General features: G+C 41.9%; 1 protein-coding gene across 3 annotated transcripts; it reads right to left on the bottom strand.

Moving 5' to 3' along the window:
- Positions 1–3,038: 3,038 nt before the first annotated feature.
- CLTA (clathrin light chain A) lies at positions 3,039–17,542 on the bottom strand. 3 transcript variants are annotated; one of them, XM_039567651.1, is made up of 7 exons: positions 17,270–17,542; positions 10,657–10,694; positions 8,639–8,756; positions 7,174–7,285; positions 5,716–5,769; positions 4,527–4,562; positions 3,039–3,483 (listed from the first exon to the last, which is right to left on the bottom strand). In XM_039567651.1, the coding sequence occupies exons 1-7, from the start codon at positions 17,478–17,480 to the stop codon at positions 3,312–3,314; spliced, it is 741 nt and encodes a 246-aa protein (XP_039423585.1). In that variant the 5' UTR covers positions 17,481–17,542; the 3' UTR covers positions 3,039–3,311. The 3 variants fall into 3 exon arrangements, with proteins under 3 accessions (XP_039423585.1, XP_039423586.1, XP_039423587.1); XM_039567652.1 differs by lacking the exon at positions 4,527–4,562; XM_039567653.1 differs by lacking the exons at positions 4,527–4,562; positions 5,716–5,769 and having other exon boundaries at positions 17,270–17,541.
- Positions 17,543–17,995: the final 453 nt, after the last annotated feature.

Here is a 17,995-nt window from a genome sequence, read left to right as displayed (position 1 = left end):
TTGGCAAAGACTATAGACAACCATGTTGTCCTGAACTGTATTTCATGTTGTACTGAAATACAAGTCAGTAATCTGTATGTTACCCTCTTAACTGGCTGCTCAGAAAAAAAAAAAATCAGCAAGAAACAGATAAGCCACACCATGTTGTTTTATGGCTGCTTAAAACTTACCCATGTTCCACAGGCTGAGGATGAATGCGCAGCGCTGTTGTTTTCAGGCTCCCTGATTTCCAGTAAACCCATGACCTCTCCATCCCCCTTCCTCTTTACAAATGCTTATTGTAATTTCAGACTGCCTGGCTGCTGGCTGCCACCTGATCAGAAGCTAAACAAAGCAAGTTCTATACCAGGATGTATTCAGCAAGTCCGCAGCTTCTCTCTCAATACTGCATGAGGTCTTCATGCACATGCAGCTGGGATTATGTTTGAAGGATAGGAAGTGTCCAGGTTTTTTTCCAGATTCCACTGACTAGTGCTATGGAGATAAGCAGCAGAAGTGGGAAGTTAAAGCCAGTGAACAGGATTGAACATGCACAGCTAAGGCCAGAGGTAGCACAAAATTGTCACATGAAGTCACAAAACCAAGTGACAGATGCTGACCTCTGAAGAAAACAAATGTTTAGAAACACAGACAAGGTCATTGATTTTCCCAAATAAACCTGCGTATTCTTTTGCTGTGTCACAAGGTCTAAGTATCTAAAATAGATCTCAGACACAGAAAATGTCCTGACTCCAGGAGTGCTGGGTTTGGTTCTGAGCTCCCCAGTACACAAGAGACATAAGCACACCAGAGTTCAACAAAGCCACAAAGATTATAAAGCAATTACAGCATTTCTCTTGTGAGGAAAGGCTGACAGCTGGGACTGTTCAACCTGGAAAAAAGAAGGCTCGGGGGAATCTTATCAATGTATGTAAGTACCTGAAGCGAGAGTGCAAAGAAGACAAAGTCAGGCTCTTTTCATTTGTGCTATGACAGGAAACACTGAGCACAGACTGAAACACAGGAAGCTCCATCTGAACAGTAGGAAACACTTCTTTACTGTACAGGTATCAAAGCACTGGCAGAGGTTGCCCAGAGAGGTGGTGGAATTTCACTTCTTGGAGGTCTTTAGAAGCTGTCTGGACATGGTCGCGGGCAACAGGCTCTAGGTCGTTCTGCTTGAGCAGAGGGGTTGAACCAGATGACCTCCAGAGGTCCCTTCCAACCATAGCCAGTCTATGATTTTGTGACAGCACTGATAAAGGAGACAGTGAGCTAGCATACTTGAATATAAAATTAAGGCAGAAGAGGTAATCTGCAAAATCTCTGCATCAGAGGTAGCAGAGGTAATCAGAAACCACAGAGCTGCATTTTTAAGTGTTCCAGCAAGATGAAATACGTAAAAAACCTGCAAACACATTCTTAGATTCCACAAACACAGCATATAAAATACTGCTTTAACTTCTGTAACATTGCTTTGGCCTTGAATTTGAGTCTTTGCCCATTTTCTTGGATTTCAGCTCTAAACCACATCCATAGCAAGATAAAATATTCTGTAAGGTGATCAATAAATACCATAATTCAGTGTGCATGAACCCCTCTAACCTGTTGATCTTTCAAATTCTCCTAAATTCATATTAATACTTTAAGGACTGTATATTTAACGTAGTGGACTTTAAATTATCAGCTCATTTTGAAAGCCTTTGTTTTTAGAGCTTTTGAGTGAGCAGCGAAAAGGAAATTTTCAGTAAAGGTGAATGCATAACTGGTCAAGGCTAGCAACAAGTATCAGTATTCTGTGGACTTGCTCTGTGCTTCAGTCCTGTTGGACTCACCTGCCATATCCTTGTGCAGTTCAGAAGGTATCTTCTTGCATTAATCTTCCATGGAATCAAGCTTCCAGACCTTTAATCTACTATCATTGTCATCACCACCCATCAGTAGCGTGCGAACACACTTGCAAACATGAGAGTTGCTCCCATCACTACAGACAACACTAAGGTATAGTTTTAACTACTGCAGCCCAACTGGAAACCATTTATTCACTATCTTACCCACCAAGGGGACATAGCTGCTAATAAGACAGCTGCTGTGCAGCAACATCCTGAGCCTTAGTACATTTTAGTCTGCATGTGCAACCCTTTTCTAACTGCCTGGACTAACCTTCCAGCTTGTGCATAAAAGGTATTAAAGCAATTATGCGACACACCAATTAAGATGCTGTGTCTTTGATAAACATGGTGCAATAATGTAGAAGATTGAACAGATTAGTTTTAGAAGATAGACAGCTAAGGTAAGGTTTAACAGAGCAAGGCTAGAATACAGCTCCTGTGAATGCTGGGTGAGCCAAGGAAGCAGAGCAGACATTTTCTAGATCAGTTTGTTTCAGATTCAACCACCTTGGCAGACAGAGCTCCGACCTGCAGACGAGCAGCAGTAAGTCTGCCCTTCTCTTGCTCTCCAGCTCTCCAGTTCACCACCCTAGAGGGAGGAAGTGTCTGCAAAGGTCAGTGAGGACAAGGACACAGTTCAAAAACAGGTGAACAGCCTCTACACCACACATCTTTGCACATGAAGACAACATTGAATACCCAGCAGAACAGAGTAAGCAGTAGAATATCAAAGGTCTTAACTACTCAGTGCCCTCTACTTTTTGTTGAGCCTGAGATAGGCAGCCAGAGTGACAGCAGAAAACTACACAGTGACAGAAGAAAACTATACAGAACAACTGCTTACCTGTGTAAGGCAGTGTCCTCAGTCCCACTGGAAGCAAGATAAGCCCCTTAACAAGCCTGCTGTTTCAGTTTTCTTGAGCTTCTGTCTAGTGTGATAAATTGGATAGGGGAGCAGTTTTTAAACTAAAGCTCTCAAGAGCTTTAAGCAAGCTTAAACAAACAAGGAGGACAGCCTTGCAGAGACCAGAAGTACTGCTGGCTGGACAATCACCAGCAAGGTGAAATCACTAGCAATTAAGAGAAATGTTTACTCACACTTTGAATTCAAACACCTTCTGTCAAAAGGAAGGAGGAGACCTTCTTAATTCATCCAAAGTCAACACATTTTGCTGTTTAACAGATCTTTAATATCAGTAATGTGGGAAATGACACCTCAGTGCACAACAGCACAGAGACTACAGTTTTGGAGGTTCCCCCATTTCAGACATAGAAAGGAAACATCAGGAAGAACATGCAATCAAACAATGATCAGCTCTAGATACATCATGATGTGGTCCAAAAAAAACACATTGAAACAATTAATCAAATTACTGCAAACATAGCTTCTCTGAGTAAGGTTAAGATATTGCATCTGTAGTGTTTCCATTGAGCTTTGCTTCAGCGAACCAGCGGAGCCTGCTTGAGTGAGATGAGGACTGAACGCATGCGGGACACATCTTTTGCCTGCTTACTAGACTTTGGATTAAAGTCACAGAGCTGAGCCACACGTTCCCACTCAGTGCCCGGAAAAACTTCTTCCGCATCATTCACAAAGGCTTCTTCAGCTGCCCTAAAAGCAATGCAATGCACCTTGTGTTAATGCCCAGCATATAAGGCACTCCTTCCCTCTTACAGGATGCAGTTTCTTTCAGCATGTTTCATAAGAAATGTGACCTGACAGCTGCTTGTGGACATTATGGCCACTCAAGCTCCCACTGCCCCAATCCTGGAGATGAAAGTAGATTGCAGTAGTATGCTATGCACAAGCAGTGCTGAGGATTGCAGAGGATTGTGTAAAATGTTGGAATACAGGTGTTTGGTTTTAAGAATAGTTATTGAGTCTTTGTCTAAGGAGTCACCACACAAGCTTCCAGGAAGTAAAGTACTTCTATGTAGGCATTTTATTTATGGAGAAATGCCCAGGTCTTAACTAGGTAAGCCTCTGCCACTTGATGGCTTATACTGGACATTTGCCAACTGGAAATGTACAACTGTCTGCAAGCATGTCTTAAACAGATTCCATCTGAGGATTTAAATCAGCCCCAAGGCCTACAGGCCATCATAAAACTATCTGCTGATGATTCCCAATGCTGTAGTGAAGCAGCATGAATCATACGGAATTTAAGTCATGAATCCCCTGCCTGTGAGTGCAATAGACTACAGCATATCTTGGCAGAGGAGATGACTTGTTTGAGGTCATCTCACAGAATAAACATTTTGCCCCTGTTCTCACCCTAAGGAGACTCTATGGAGGCTTTGTACATTATGTACTGGATAGTGCCAGTTGCTTCCCAGCTGTATTGTTTTGGCTTTTCTATGCTGCCAATAGCATTGCTTCAATGCAGGGATAACACTCCAGCATCTAGTTTACATGAACTGTGGGGCACTGGTAGCTGCCTGAGTGCAGAAGCAATAAGCATCAGATCAAACCAAATCCATCTACTCCAACAAGCAGTACAGAGAAAGCAGTGAAAATGACTCTCCCATGAGGGTTCAGCACTGTTCACAGGGATGATCAGGTTACAGACACCACTGAAGACAAGGATCACTACAACACTGCTACTTTATGTGACATGACACTTTTAAGGGGCAGTGAAGATTTTTTTACTTAACTGTTCTAGGCTGTAGCAAGGATGATTTATGTTTGTGCTTAAAGGTGAAGAGAAGAAAAGAAACAAGGAGAGAAAGTTTAAGTCAGATATAGAAAATGAGAATGAGTTTAATGCAGATGATTAGCTGGCTGAACATGCACTAGTAGCTTAGCCTACATTCAAGAAACAGGCAGCCAGTTTTATTATGCAGCACTTACACTGCACATTTGCACTGGACATATGAAAATAAGGGTTTTATTGAAAAAATCTAACAAAACCAACTCCAGGAGACTTCAGAAAACACCACCTGTAAATCCATCATTTCACAAGTCTTGGTTTACATCCACCTACAGTTAGCTGGGATTTTCACACCAAACCTTCAATATTAATGCACTCAAAGCCACAACACGGCTCACCAGTACACCTTCTAAAGGTGTCACCTTAGAATCTGTGACATGTCCATCTTTCAATTCAAGTCTACAAATTAAGGGAAGAAATTAAAATACATGAACAAGCCAATGAACATTGCAATCCTTCTACCCCTCAGAAACTAGCATACTCACTGGGGCTTGAAAGTCATGGTTCTGTTTTCACTAACCTATTAGGCTGGCAAAGTATCTACACAGCTCCTAAATGTCTTCCCAGCAGCTTACGCTGATTTCCCAATACCATCTTCTTGTACTTTCCATCTGTTCTCTAACAGCCTCCTATTTCTATATGCACACACACTTTCTACCCTGATTTATACCCTTTCTACCTTCCTTGGCTTGTGAACCTTTATGGGCAAGCATTGCTTGAATATTTTTCTGAAATGCAGGCAAAGCAGGTGGTCACTGCCTGTTACTGAGTTAAACACTGCTTCTCTGTGAAGGACTAAATACAGCACCCATGTGAAACTGCAGGCACTAACCCACACCCCCAGCAAAGCACCTTGCTAAGCAATGTTCACTGGCCTAGAAACAACCATAAACCCTTAGGTCTAAAGATATGAAAGTCATTAGCAAAATTCCAGTGGTATGTACACTACATCACTAAATCTGAAAGTGCTAGGCTTTGTGCCGTGCATACAAGAGAACTGCACTTAATACTGCAGACTAGAGTCAGTCCGAAAAGTAAACACTCAGAAGCCACCTTCAGACATTCAGCACTGTTTCTGATCTTGCTTATTATCATGTCGACTAGCAAGCAGAATTAGTAGTTAAGCAACATACACATAACCAATCACGTCAGCGAAGGGTTGTTTGTAGAAAGCTTCATCTGCCACCCTAGGTAGCAAGTAGTCCAACAGGCAGGCAAGCAGGCAGGAGAAAAGAGATAAGGATGAGAAGTACGGAACACAGCTGGAGGCAGTTTTAACAAGTACGTTAACCTTGCATCACCTAGACTTACTGTAACAGGAAAGCAGTTACCACATGGAATGTATCAATTAAGCCATTGGTCAGAGGGGCAACACAGACATTCTGCTACATCCTAGAAGTTTGAACCAGCTAGTTGAGGAATACAGCCCCAATGTTAGCATTAGACTACTCCCAGAAGATAGAAACTACCATCGGGCAAGAGATCTCACCAGTGTGACGAGAATGCCAAACACTTCTGTGCAACACTTGATTAATGAGCCCTGCTCCAGACTCCATATCCTGCACTCAAACACTGGCCACAATAAAGCTATGAGGGTATCATGAGCTCTGGCCAACAACCTAGAGTAGTACTAATCCTGTTTCCCTTTCTTGGGCCAGCCAAAAGATAGTGAATGGAAGTGGCAAATTCATAATTCTGTAGGCAGTGTAGGCCTCCTTTCTTCCTTTAGAAAGAGATGTAGTCTACCTAGGACTTTCTTAATTAAGATAAACCTGATGGCCATTTTGATAAGAGAAGTGGTGTTTCAATTAAAAAAAAAAAAAACCCAAAACAACAAAATGAACAAAACAGCAGTTCATCTTGAAGCCTGTGAGTTCCCAAAATATAAAGCAGTCTTTATGATTACCTGGACAGAATGAAGTAGAGATTTAAGAGGCATTAAGTCAGTTCTATCACATTTACCTTCATGTAGCTTGAAGTCAAAATTCCACAGGGAACCTCTAAGAAAGTGTAAGAGCTTGCTAGTCCAGCAACCAAGACATCAGTTGCTGCTGCAGGACCCATAACTAGTCAATTCAAACCACCACAGACACAGTCAGCATTTAGTTTTTTACTAGTAGAACGGAGTCATGTTATTTCTGAACTGCTTCCAAAAAGAGCAGCAGAAGATTTTAAGATATTTAATGACATAACCTGTGGCAAAGATTAACTAGAATGCCACTTCCATATGTTCTAAAGAAAGCACGTAAGAATGCTAGTCTCAGGGTAGGTAACTGCGGTCACTGAAGGCCTGTGCAGCTGGGATCATGCCAACAAGTGGGTAGAGTAAAAAATTTTCTGGCCATGTTCAAGCTTCATGTCCTAAGGAATCTTCAGTAATTCTTGATCATCATCTTAATGCTTCCTCTTGCTATTCTTGGACATTTAATTTAGATTATTTAAAAAAACTTTAAAAGGTAGGTAGTAGGAACGCTTACTTTAATGATCTGAAGGACTATTGCCTTAGGACATACAAGAAGTATTCTAATCTACCTCCCCAATTATCTTCATACCCAGTACTATAACTCTTCTGATGGCTGGAGAAACTTTACCTGTTACTGGCCTTTGTTTTCTCAAGTTTCTCATCTTGCCTTGCATACCACTCTTCCAACTCTTTTATTGCTTTCTCTTTCCATTCTGCTTCCTGCTTTCGTGAGTTTGCATCTGAAGATTTAAGAATTGCTTTATCAGTCACACTTGTATCCAAATGCATCTTGCAAACAATTCAACTGATGGCTCAGGGTGCACTCTAGTGCAGACAGTTGCTTCACCAACTCAGATAAGGTTTAGGAGATTTTCTGATTTAGGCTATGAGAACTCTAAATACTACAAATGTTCAAAGGATTAGCTAAACAGAATCCCTGTGCTGCATAACAGGGGCAGTCCACTTCAGTTTAGGATAGGCATTTTGCAGAGTAGCTCAGATTCAGTAAGTCTGTTGGTCTGCAAACTCCTCAAACCAGAAACAGTCACCTTGCCATGCCAGTGCTGGAACGAAGCTTAAGTAAAGCCTCTATGCTTAGACAAAGCAAAGACACCTGGCACTCTGCGTACTTTTACACACAGCCTACAGTTCAGGACAACCTCATCTGCTGTAACTAGCTCAAAAGAGGAGCAAAAGAGTCAGCTCTATCCAGAATCACATTTTACAGAAGGTTTTCTCCTACCAGTTTCAAGCAAAGGCTTGAAAAAAGGGAAAAGGGAAGCACACCAGTTTGTAGTCTCTTAGACGCTGTCCATGGGTAGGTACCACTGCATTTGATAGCTGTATTTAGTTTAGTTAATAATCCATTACTTTCTTAATTTAGTTATTAGATTTGACAACAGATGGCCTCAGCAATTACAAAATGAGTAATCTTTATCCTTTGAAATAAAGTACTAATGCCTGCAGTATTTATTATCATCTTTTTAACTTACAAAAGCTGTTCATTTTCTGTCAGCTTATCTGTAAGTAAAGGTTCAGAGAGCCACTTGGTTGCTGACACCCACACCAGTATTAAGTCTGTTTACTAGAACACTCATCCAGGCTTGCTCCTCGAACTCAGGAAGCATGTAAGGACTCCGAAGAGGCAGTGCCACAGTTCAGAATTCTACTGTTTAGGAATCATAGAATGGCCTGAGTTGGAAGAAGCCTTAAAGATCACCTAGTTCCACCTCCTCTGCCATAGGCAGGGACACCTTCCACTAGACCAGACCGCTCAAAGCCCCATTCAGCCTGGCATGGAGCATCCACAAGTTCCCTGGGCAACCTGTGCAGTGCCTCACCACCCTCACCATAAAGAATCTTTTCCTAATGGCTAATCCAAATCTACCCTCTTTCTGTTTAAAGCCATTACCCCTTATAAACTACACATCCTTGTAAAAATTCCCTTTCTAGTTCTCCTGTAGGTCCCCTTTAGTTACTGAAAGGCTGCTCTAAGGTCTCCCCAGAGCCTTCTCTTCTCCAGGTGGAACAACCCCAACTCTCTCAGCCTGAGAGACGCTGATACTAAGTTACTCAACAAATACCATGCTTACCAAGTTGCTCCAGGCGCTCCTTTTGCTCCTCTCTCCACTTACGAATACTTTCTGGTTCTGATTGCAGTCGATCTACTTGGGAAATGGCAGCATAGCAGTCTGTGGGACCATTACTCTCCTTAGAGAAAAGGAATAGTACAGTCATTTGTGCATAACAAGTATTTCAGATAACTGCCTGCCAGCTACATAAAATTAGGCTCCATTTGAACTGAGCCAGTAACACATTCATCTGATGTTATAACACACTTGCACCATTAACAAGAAAAACATCTTGCCACAAATTACAGCAGGATTGAAGGAAATTAACACTAGACTGCTTCCAGAAATCAGGAATCAAACAAAAATTCAAGACAACTGGAAAGACAAGTGCCACAAACACTAAGTGCCAGAGCACTAAGCCTGAAGAATGAAGAAGAAAATGCCTAGCACCTCACTACACAGCTGTAGGCCAGATATTCTCTGAATTCATCTCACCTTAAATATTTGCTGTGAAAGTAATCTTCTTTATGGTTTTGTGCACAGGAGTTTGAAACATTCTTTGCAACTTAATTGTCTACTTCAAGAGACATTTGCATACCACATTACAAAATTTGGATTGCTGTATGCAGCTTATAACACAAGAGGCATTTCAATATTTAATCATCAAAACAGTGAGAGTATTAGCATCCTTTTCACAATATAACATCTCAAAGACTTGAAATTAATAGGGCTAGCATTAACACACCAGATTTACAAAGCTAATTAATATTGTGCTATTTGCTACAGAAGATACTCCAAGTTTAACAACTTTTATTGCTACGTCCTACCCGCAACAGAGTTAAGAAATACCAGTCCTGAGAGTACCAGATCGATTGCAGCTGACAACAGATTTGGCTGTGCCTTGCTCCTCTTTGGACCTCCTGTAGCCCTCAATGAAGGAATAATGCAAAGAGAAGAAGCTAGGCTGGTGCAACACCACCAGGCTTCACATTTCATCCAAAGCAAAATAAACTGGCCAGCTGCAGGGCCAACTAGTTACAGGTGGCTATAACAAAAGTTATGTATAGCCCATTCAGTCTCTTCTTTCTCGTTAAGAGGAAGCTCTATCAGCCAAAGCAACAGGTCTCTTAGAAATCCAAACACAAAATCAAGGCATCTAAAGGGAGCAATCTACCTTCTGTTGTACAAGGAAGCACAAAGGGCCTGTAAAATACAAGTTGTCTCATCAATCTCACAGTACTGTTGAGGATATAAGAATGTCAGCAGCAGTGAAAGCTGTTTGTGTCTCCACAAAGCTCAGCATTCACTTAAAACTCTAAGGAGAAGTAAATCACTCATATGTTGCTTCCTTCCCAAGCATTCACTTAATCAGGGCTAACGAGCCAACTGTGACACCAGGCAATGACGATGCCTTGGACATGGTGTGAAATTCAGTTACAACACAGTGATTGCCTTAGCATGCCTTATTCCTCCCTGACATCAATAAAGAAGGTATCTTCCTCTTTTGTCATTTCCCTGGCTGTCTAACATGTTTTCATACTGCAACTGAGCTTTTTAGCCATCAGCTTAATTTCATGCAACTTCATGGCACTAAGAAATGTTTAAAGTTTTCAGTCCATTCCTTCTAAGACCATCTTGATAAGACAACCAGGATGCATGAATTATCTTTAAAGAGCAAGCAAATCTGAAAACTCTGCTTTAAACTAAGTAATCAGAGCACACTTTCAGCTTAACAGCCAGTGGCAAGTCAATGCAAAGTCATATCACAGAGCCTGTCAGTCTGCTTTACAGTGCTTATGTACTGCTAAGCCACATTTCAAAATGAACTGCTGTTTTAAGTTGCCTCTAAGTTCAGAAGAGGGGCATAACTAAGAACATTGACAACTTCATGAGATGAGCTACCAGAATAGAAGCTCCTTCTCATATATGAGACAAAATTAATTTAAAGACAAGAAATAGGAAGTATTAGTCTATATTTAACTTGTTAAAGTTCTTGGAGTAGAACAGCACATTCTAAGTACAGAATACTTCTATCTTACCTGATAGACATTCCCGTTAACCACTCCATCAACAGCATCTGTAAAGAGGTGACTTGTTTAGTCATTTGAGAAAGGATAGAACAGCCAGATTTACTGATTTCTGTAACTTGTATGGAAAGCTTTACTCGAGCATGTAATGTGGGAGTTGTGAAAGTGAGTGGTCCTTGATACCCTGCAGGGACACTTCTTCTCCCTGCACTTTTCTGGACAGGCATGAAAAACCAAGTGAGCCATCATTCTGCAGAACCAGAAATACAAGGTCATTTCTTCGTCATGAGATCCTGCTTCTAACAACATAAACAGCAGAGCTGATACTGCTGAGAAACTGCTACAGACTGCATTCTAAACCTACTCCCACTTTGTCCTCTCTCTCTTAGAAGCTGAATACTATACAACTGTTCTGAAGTTAAGAAGGATGACTGCCACTTTTTTAGTGCCTACCTGGAAGATTAACAATCCTGCAGCCAACACTTAGTAATTCTTATCCTAGTGTGGTTACCTCCTAATCAGCTATAAAGATATAGCTAACATTCCTAGCAAAGTCACCTTTCTGCTACCATCCGTGATGACATGCTTGATAGCTTCCTACTTCAGTTGCAGCATTATTATTTCTGAAGTGACAGTGGCAATAGAGCCACAGGAACAGGATCAGCTACAAATCTTTGCCACAGAACCCTAAAATTTCATCTTTTTAAAACACAGCCATAGGGAACACATGCCAGTTGTGAGGCAAACTTTTAAGTTTTTGAAACTATTTAAATCTCTGGACTATGCAAAATACACCAAGATTTTCAAGAACTGCAAAATCTCAGCAGGGCATCTCTCGGGAGCAGCACCACATAACATCTGTCTGCATTATATAGGAAGTAGTCATGTTACTACCTTTCTCTCACCCTTAATGCCACCGCAGACAAATTGATCACACAGAAGTGTTTCCACCATGTTAATACACCACTCAGTGAAAGGAGTGACTGTACCAAACAGTAAGAAGAAAAATCAAGTTATTTTGCACCACCTTGTTAAAAAAAGATAGCTGATTAACCTAAAACTAAGCGAGTTATGCTGTTGTATCCTCTTATTTGTGGCTAGGTATGCACCAGTTTCATACTACTAGTGAATGGCACACAGGAAGTTCTTCATACTCCTTTATCAGGGAACTAGGCAAGTGTTTTAAGTCTTTATCTCTGAGCCCTGAAGAGCAATCATTAACTGTGTTAGGGAGAGGACTGTACATTCATCAGTTCGTGAATAGCAGTTAAGTTGGAGGATACTAGTCCCCAAGAACATAGTTACTAACTTTAGTAGGACAAGACAAATTAAGAAAAAATAGTTTTTCAGTTATGAGAAACTGATATTTTATAACTAGACTCCTACAACTGAGAAATGGTTGCTACTTTGTCTGATTGCTACTCCTCCGCAAGGTATAGGAGGCCTTTACAAAGACTAAAGTCAGCTGGGTGAGAAGGCTCATAAATCTTGAGGATGCTTCCAAGAACAACGATAATATGGTTAAGTTTTCTTGTCACACCAAAAAAAATTCATTATGGTCTTCACTACTCAGGCTGGTAGTCTGCTCAGGTAAATGGAAAAACATCATTGCTTAAGGCTGTGCGTGAGATGAAACACATTGGTTTGTCTAAGGGCCATTTTTGTTCTGCACAGAAACAGCCACTAACAGACACTGAACTAAGTGTTTCCACAGGGCACCCAGGTCAGAAGCATTAGCAGCATTAGAACAAATTTCCCATCTGTTCTGAGCTCCCTAGAACTTGCAATTAAGCTGCAGTGTCAGCATGCTGACTGAGCATATCACAAGCAGAAGAGGAAATAGAACTGTACCAGCGTGCTGTAATATGCCAATACAAGTGTGCTAACTGGAACAAGACCAATAGTCAAGCATTCCTTCACTTCATCTCTCCAGTCTCCATGCTTGTATGAAGTCTACAAAAACTATGTGTTTGCCAGCCTTCATATCAGTAATCAATGCTAGTTGTGTATCAGATTTTTCTGTTCACAGAAACATACAATTTCATAACCAGCTTCCCACTGAAAAAGCCTAAATAATGGTACTGCCATCATAACATTTTCACCAGTCATGAACAATGAGATGCCTCTACTGGCTTCAGAGTCTGTCCAATTCTATCACAGTATCATATCTCCTGAAGTTGACATCCACATATTTAGAACTATCTCGGTTTGTAATGATCAATATTCCTTCTTGTTTGCTTTTGAACTTAAGAGAAACTCTTCTTTTTAAGGGCACTGTTGCAATGAACACGCCCAAACATCTACAGTTCTGCAACACATGCTGACAATATGGTAATAATGAACTTTCATACAGCAACACAGATACTTTTTAGAGTCTGGAAGAGCCTGGAGAGGATAAGTCATATCAGCTGCCTTGCATTCACAGGAGATACAACACCCAAGCTTGCCAGAAATAGAAAGCTAGCATCAGTGCCCTCCACATTTACTACAGCTTACAAAAGAAAAGGCTGGGTAGTTTGAAGATAAATACAAAAACCATTTTGTCACTTCAGTCCTAGAAGTCAATATATGGCCTCAGAGGTTTACCACAATGATGATCAACTACTCTGAAGGCTACTACTGGCATAATTACCACTCAGTACCTCTTGGCCTAAAAGGAAGTTTGCTTAGCCTTGTTCACCAGCATCTGTAAAGTCTTATTCTCAATGCAAAAGAGGACTGTTACCAGAAAAGTCAGAGGCAGAGCTTTGCAGTACATTGAAACATTTTTCTTAAAACAGTTTTAAAATATAAGTATTTTTTATGAGTTACCTTCAGCATCTCTTTTACACAATAAGTACTCTATTTCTACGTACTGCTACTTTCGGTGAGCTAGCAGCTCAAGTTAAAGCAACAGAAGAACATAAAGTTTAATATATTCTGACATAAGGTTAAGTAACTTCACCACTCAAGGCCTAGTTTCCCATCCTTTTTCTTTTAGGCACAGTCATGCTTTCCTCTTACCTACCTCTCACCCATAAGATGATAAGAAAGAAGAATCTTTTACAAAGCTTTTGTTTACATAGTTGTGCAAGAACCTGGGGAAGAAGTAACTTTTCTAGCCATAACTCATTCTCATGCCCATGTACAAAATAAAGGCAAGCAACTCAGGAAGAGTGCTTCTTTCCTGTGTTTTAGTTCTAATCTGCTATCTTATCAAAACTCATTAGTTCCCTCATTTTCAATATAGTCAATACGCTAGAACTAAAACACACCTGTAGTAATGCTGTCCTGTAACAGCTTCTGTAATTTTCCAATTTAACACCTTCTGTAATTTCCACCTTCTGTAAATTTCCAACAGTATTCTCTTGAAAACAAACAAAAAAAAAATAGATTTTTCTGTCCTGACTTCATAATAATGCAGCATCAATAATACAAGCTAAACAGATACCATCCCTTTATCATACCTTCCTCAGTGCTGTTTTATGGGGCTCTGAAGCCTCAGATGCAGATTGCATAGCAAAGCCCAGATCAATGGCTGTTCAAACAATTAAGAAAAAAATCAACAGTCACAGACAAGAACTCTTTCTGTCTGTGGTGGTAACTACAAATTTCTAAACAATTTTCAAGCAAATTGATATTCAGTTCCTGAAAGGCTATTAAATGAAACACCTAGACAAACCACCAGACACAATTAATTTTCTTAATTGCTAGAGGCTCATGAACATCTTTGGAAGATAGAGAAACATAATTCAGTCAAGTTCATATAAAACTTACAGAGCCTGAAAATGGGAAGGTAATGTTTGAGATTAGTCAGCCTACATTAAACCTGTGTGTATTTGCTTGATTGTTAACATATATAACTGCTTGTCTTTGAATGAAATTCACCCTAAGAAGCTACTTGACAAACTGCCACAAGGATTTTGTATTGCCCTACAGTATCTGGAAGCCACACATTTACACTTGAATTCTCTCTCTCTCTCTCCTGCTCAGAGAACATAGTAAGTGAACTGATACAACCTCAAGACATACTATTGTCAGAACTGGACTCCAAATACATGGACATTGGTTCATCACTGAAAAAGAAATCTCGTAAGACTTCATGTTCCTAATTCCTAGGCAACAGCTTTGCATTACTTGATTTATACAGTACTCCCTGCTTTCTGAAGCAGGGATTATGCTTCCTCTTCCAAGGAAAGTAAGATCAGGTTTTTGCATGCCCAGGCAGCTTGAATGCCATAGCTATTTACATAATGAATGTCCTACTGGATCAGGCCAGTATTCCAGCCCTGACCATGGCAACATGAAGCAATGCTGTGTGAGACTCATGAGCTTGGCAACATTCTGCCATTCCCCCCATACTCACCCAGTATACACCATTACAACAATTAACAGAATTCCCAATATTGATATTAACAACTCGTGAAGCTCACTTCTGTCCATGTATTTGTCTAATAATTTATCAAGAGACTGAAATTTAAAAACTGTTTGTTGATGAGACACTATGATTCTTAAAGTGTATTTCAAGAAGCTGATGATTGCTTGTCACTATATCTGAAGTCAAGATCTTCAAACTTCAGTTGAGAGCTGCCCAAGTTACTACTTTTGGGCCATTTTACAAAGAACTTATCCAACAGACCTGTAAATAAGGAGTTCAAAAAAGGTTGCGGTTAAAAAAAGTAAATCCACAAATCCCTGGTCACGATGCTTAAGGATTTACATAAGAACTTGCATTGATTCAAGAAGAAATTTGCATTCACCTATTCAATTAGAGAAGATTTTAAAAAGCTAATATGCCAAAGACTACAACTGTCTGATATTTAAGGTGCAGATCAGATGATAAATGTCTAACACAAATGGCAACAGAAATCATTAGATCATTTTTCACCATGCCTGAACCAGTACATTTTGCATGGCTGAAGTCTGTGCTTTGTAACATGGAGGGAGAGAGTACAGGCTCTGACAGTCAACAGATACCAATGTTCTTTTAAAAAACAGGACCACCAAAAGTCCACAAGCATCATCTCCCATGCCTATTTAACAGGTCAGAGCATAAATGCAATCCCAGGGCATAAAAGAAAGCAAGATGACATACAGTTCCTGCCTAGACTTCCCAGATCCTTGGACATATGATCATATTTATTATTTTATGAACCTCTTTCTAAAATTCTCCAATAACACCTTTGCATTTCATGACGAGTCACATTACTTGAGAGAAAACTCTTGAAAGGCAGTTTAAGAACTACTTTTAAATGTCAAACCTATCTGGAAGCTCTTAACAAACTGACTTTTTGACAAACACTTTGCAACAGTCCTCACTGCATGTATGTAGAGAATGTACTCTTCTAGTTGTTCAAGTACCTTCTAAGAAAGGCAAATAATAGACTTTTTTTCAACTAAATTAGTTTTTCAACAGCTACTTTAATGTTCCAGAGTCTGTTTTGAACATAAAGCCTATGTAAGGCATAATGTTTGTCTAAGACTTCTGAAAGTAAGAAGGGAAGTGTCCATTGTGTCTGTTTCTGCACAATACATAGAATACAGAAGTCAAATTATGTATGATACCAAAACAGGATGGTGTTCTGATAACAACTGTCCTCAAGTTCTTGTGCTGGAGCAAGATAGTCCCCAGTAAACACCTTTTTTTTCAGGAGTATGTAATCCATATGTTTTGGACCTTATGAGTGAGCTGACGTTAAGAGCAATGCTACCACTAAATAAGCACTGGAAGGTCTCCATTACCCAATTTATCTAGATGAGCTTTATTCCCAGAGATACTACAAACCTGTCTCCTCATACCAGTATGAGATATGCCAGTAATTTCTGATACCAGGTTGCAAAATGAAGACTTAATTCTAAAGATGTTCCGACAATGAACTGGGGAGCAGTTATTCAATTCACTCTGAAGAAGAGTGGCATTCTGCTGCAGTGACAAAGGGATGTCACATGAGAGCAAATAGGTTCCTGTGGCCCTGGTGACAAGTAGAAGCGAAGTCTTCCGAGAGTGCTGCAACATGAACTCCCTTCCACTCAGACTTCAGTTAAAACCTTTCATAATGGGAAGTGTTTACTTTGGGCAGCTTTAGCTACCATCAGACTAACTGAAAACACACTAACTATAGGTCCTAACACACACAGTTCCCACCCTCCTCCAAACGCGGGTTCTGCAGTGTCGGGTTTGCTACGTTCAGTACAAAGGTTACCAAGGAACAAAGGCTAAAAGTTTAGTAAAATTAAACATTAGCTTAACTGCTTTCATGGTTTAAGACTGAGATCACCCCCTCTGGAGACAGAAACTCAAGTGGTGGACTTATCCAGCTTTCAGAAGCCCTTCCTCCAGGCAGGCTCCTGGATTAGACGAGATCAGCACCGTCCGCATTAGGACATGGGCACTCCTTAGGCATCTTCAGGGGATACAAACTACAACCTAGGGAGCAGGGAGGTAGCTCACCTTACGGCACAGCGCACCCAGGACGGCTCCGACCCATGCCAGGGACCACCCCTCGGCAGCGGAGCCCCGCTCGGGCAGAGCGCCGGGGCGAGGGTCCCGCCGGTCGCGCCCCCGCCCGGCTGCGGCGCCCCCGAGGGACAAGGGAAGCCGGGACTCCTCGCCCCCCAGCCCCACCCGGCCCCCAGCAGGGCGTACCCGCGACGAGGCCCTCGGGACCCTGCAGCGCCTCGGGCACCTCGCCGTTTTCCAGGATGCCGTAGCCCTCATCGTTCTCGATGCCCGCGATCTCGTTCTCCTGCTGCGCCAGGAAAGCGGCGGCGGGATCCTCCTCTCCGCCGTCGGGCGCCCCGTTCCCGGCGGGCGGCTGCTGTGGCTGCTGGGCACCGAAGAGCTCCATGTCGGCCATGGGAAAGGCGGGCGGGCAGCTGCGGCTCCGCACCGCGCCTACGCCGGGCAGCAGCGCGGAAGGGGCGGGGGCGCCCCTCCTGCGCCAATGAGCGAGGAGCACCGCGGTTCTGGCCAATCAACGAGCGACACTGGCGGAGTCTGCGGTATGCAAGCCAATCAGCGCCCAGAGACAGGCGGGAGGGCGGGGTGGGGCAGGGCGTGGCCCCGGTGCCCGGAGGTGCGGGCGGCACCGACGGAATCCGTTCCCTCGGGATCCGCTCCCTCGGCCTGCGGCGGGAGTGGGGTTGTTTCTGCCAGCCTGCCAAAGCACAGGCGCTCCGCTGGGACAAGACACGGGTCCGTCGGCAACCTGGAGACAAATTCGAACCCGCAAAATATGTCAGTAAAAACATCGGTTCTGTCAAACATCTTTCTCTCGTGATTTTGAGTGTTTTCTGTCTGACACTGGGAAGCTTAAGTCAGAGAAACACGGGAAGTGTCAGGTTGGTAGGGACATCTGGTCATCTGGTCCAA

The sequence above is a fragment of the Corvus cornix genome, chromosome Z (assembly GCF_000738735.6).
Source record: "Corvus cornix cornix isolate S_Up_H32 chromosome Z, ASM73873v5, whole genome shotgun sequence".
NCBI classification, from domain to species: Eukaryota; Metazoa; Chordata; class Aves; order Passeriformes; family Corvidae; genus Corvus; species Corvus cornix.
Note: the sequence above shows the minus strand (reverse complement) of the source record. Positions and strands in the feature narration are given on the sequence as shown.